We start from the raw sequence: 2,856 nt of genomic DNA, 5'->3' as shown, positions 1-2,856 counted from the left end.
CTTTCAGGGGCTTTAATTTACTTCTCTGTAAAATTATGGTGACAGAAGTGAAAGGCTTAATGAGATAAGTGATCTGATATTGCTTAGTAAACCATTACAGTTCACAATATGTGTAGTACAATGGTTCAAAAGAAGACATAGCCTGGAATCTAGGAAACGCCATAATTTCCTACAACCCATAATATGAGATATAGAGGGCTTAGAGTTCTAAGTTACTCACAAAAAAATGAAAGTGAGAGAGGACTAGAATGCTAAAACACCTAAAAGTTTATTTAAAGGATTTATAAGGTCCTTCAAGTAATCAAGTTAGAGGTAGGTGAAGAGTCCGGACTTACTACAAAGTTATAGTAATTAAGAATGTATAGTATTAGCAAAAGAAAAGAAAATAGATTAATGGAACAGAATAGAGAGCCCAGAAATCCACCCACATTTATACAGTCCATTTATCTTTGGCAAAAGAGCAAAAGCAATACAAAGAAGAAAATGCCTTTGTCACAAATGGAGCCGAAACAAGGAAGAGTTCACATTCAAATAAATAAATCTAGACATAGACTTTACACTCTTCACAAAAATTTACTCAAAATGAATCACAGACCCAAATGTAAAATGCAAGACTATAAAACTCCTCAAAGGAAACACAGGAAAAATGTCTATATGACTTTGGGTTTGGTGATGGCTTTTTAGACACAATGTCAGAGACATGATAAATGAAAGAATTAATAAGCTGGACTTCCTTAAAATTAGAATTTCAACTCTGCAAAAGACGTTGTGAACACTGTGAGAAGATAAGCCACAGACTGGGAAAAAGCATTTGCAAAAGACATATCGATAAAGGATTATTATAAAAATATATAAAGAACACTTAAAATTCAATAACAAGAAAACAAACAACCCAATTTAAAAAATGGGCCAAAGATCTTAATAGATACCTCACCAAAGAAAATATACAGATGGCAAACAAGCATATGAAAAGATGATCCACATTATATATCATCAGAGAAATGCAAATTAAAATGATGAGTTACCACTACGTACCTATTAGAATGACCAAAATCCAGAATACTGACAACACCAAATATTGGTGAGATTGCACAGCAACAGAAATTCTTATTCACTGTAGGTGTGGGATGCAAAAAATGGCACAACAACATTGGAAGTGAGTTTGGTGGTTTCTTAAAAACTACACATATTCTTATCCCATGATCTCGCAATCACACTCTTGGATATTTACCCAAAGGAACTAAAAACGTATGTCCACACAGAAACATGCACATTAAAGTTTACAGTAGCTTTATTCATTATTGCCAAAATCTGGAAGCAACCAAGATGTCCTTCAATAGGTGAATAGATTAAAAAACTGTGGTACATCCAGACAAGGGAATATTATTTACCACTATAAAAAGATGAACTATCAAGCCATGAAAAGACACAAAGGAAACTTAAATTCATATTACTAAGTGAAAGAAGCCCATCTGAAAATGCTACACATTGCATGAGTCCAACTCTATTACATTCTAGAAAAGGCAGAATTACAGAGACAGTAAAAAAGAAAATCAGTGGTTGTCTGGGGTTAGTGGGAAAGGAAGGTCACAAATAGGCAGAGCACAGAGGATTTTTAGGGCAATGAACTATTCTGCATGATACAATAATGGTGGGTACAGGTCATTACACATTTGTACAAACCCATAGAATGTATAGCATCAAATGTGAACCCTGATGTAAAGTATGAACTTTAGGATATAATGATATGTCAATTAATGTAAGTTTATCAATTGTAAAAATTTGTACAACTCTGGCACGGGATGTTGATAATGGGGGAGGCTATACATGCATGAAGACAAATGATATATGAAAACTCTCTATATATTCCTCTCAATTTTGCTGTGAACCTAAATCTGCCCTACAGAAAAATAGTCTTTAAAAAAATTTTAAGAGAAAAACAAATGGACAGGAAGCTAAAATGACTTAAGTAACAAGCAAGGACAAGTTTCCAAAGAAGTAAAACAAAGGATGTCTAGGTGTGACACAACAATGGCACAGGTATAAAATATTATTTAAGCAAAACTCTCCCTGTCATATAGCTTCATCAATACCCAAATGTATAGTAAAATAATCCTTTGATATTAAATTAAAAGTTTATATATTAACTACATACTCTATGGCTACAAAATGCAAAGTCATCTATAGAAGAATTACTATCCTTTCTGAATTTCTCTGAAAAAAAAAAAAAGTCATAGGTAACAGCTATAGAAAATACATCATTAAGGGATATATTCACTTTTTTAAAGGACCTCTTAGGTGAAAAGAATTTGGGGCTTCTAATTTTAGGCACAAGGAAGCAGCTAGCCCAAGCACTTTGCATAGATTTTCTCATTTGATTCTCAAAACGAAACAATGTGGTAGGTAGAGTCATCCCTATTTTACAGATAAGAAATCTGAAGTAAAGAAGGGTAATATAGCGAAAGTCAGACCACTAGTGACTGACAGAATGCAAATCCTCTGTAATACAAGCTCATGCTATCTCAGTCACTTGGTTGCTCTCCAGTAGAACCAGAATACTTGGACATGATTACAGTTTAGAACAAATTGAGTCATGAATACGCTGGTTTCCTGATCCTCCTCCATTTCTGACCTTTCACTCTCCCTCTCCCTAATCTATCTTTGACCCTTACCACACCCTTGGTCCTTATCTCACCCTCACTAAAGTACTAATCCTATCCCTCAACCTCTCTCCTATCACCTGCAGAAGTGGAACTATCAATTGGAAGAAATTCAGAGATAAAACAATGAAATTACCTGTTTCAACAATGCTTGGCAATTTTTTACAAAGCTAAAAGTATAATAATTGCTTGGCAA

At 34.1% G+C, this 2,856-nt stretch overlaps 1 protein-coding gene across 1 annotated transcript in view; it reads right to left on the bottom strand.

The window, feature by feature from the left end:
- Nucleotides 1-2,856, bottom strand: part of NOX4 (NADPH oxidase 4) — a 176,353-nt gene that overhangs the window by 121,307 nt on the left and 52,190 nt on the right. Inside the window, exon 3 of the mRNA XM_011984951.1 lies at nucleotides 2,797-2,830. Within this exon, the coding sequence (XP_011840341.1) occupies nucleotides 2,797-2,830 (34 nt within the window). The remainder of the gene's footprint in view (nucleotides 1-2,796; nucleotides 2,831-2,856) is intronic.

Source organism: Mandrillus leucophaeus, unplaced genomic scaffold (assembly GCF_000951045.1).
Source record: "Mandrillus leucophaeus isolate KB7577 unplaced genomic scaffold, Mleu.le_1.0 Scaffold276, whole genome shotgun sequence".
Classification (NCBI taxonomy): Eukaryota; Metazoa; Chordata; class Mammalia; order Primates; family Cercopithecidae; genus Mandrillus; species Mandrillus leucophaeus.
Note: the sequence above shows the minus strand (reverse complement) of the source record. Positions and strands in the feature narration are given on the sequence as shown.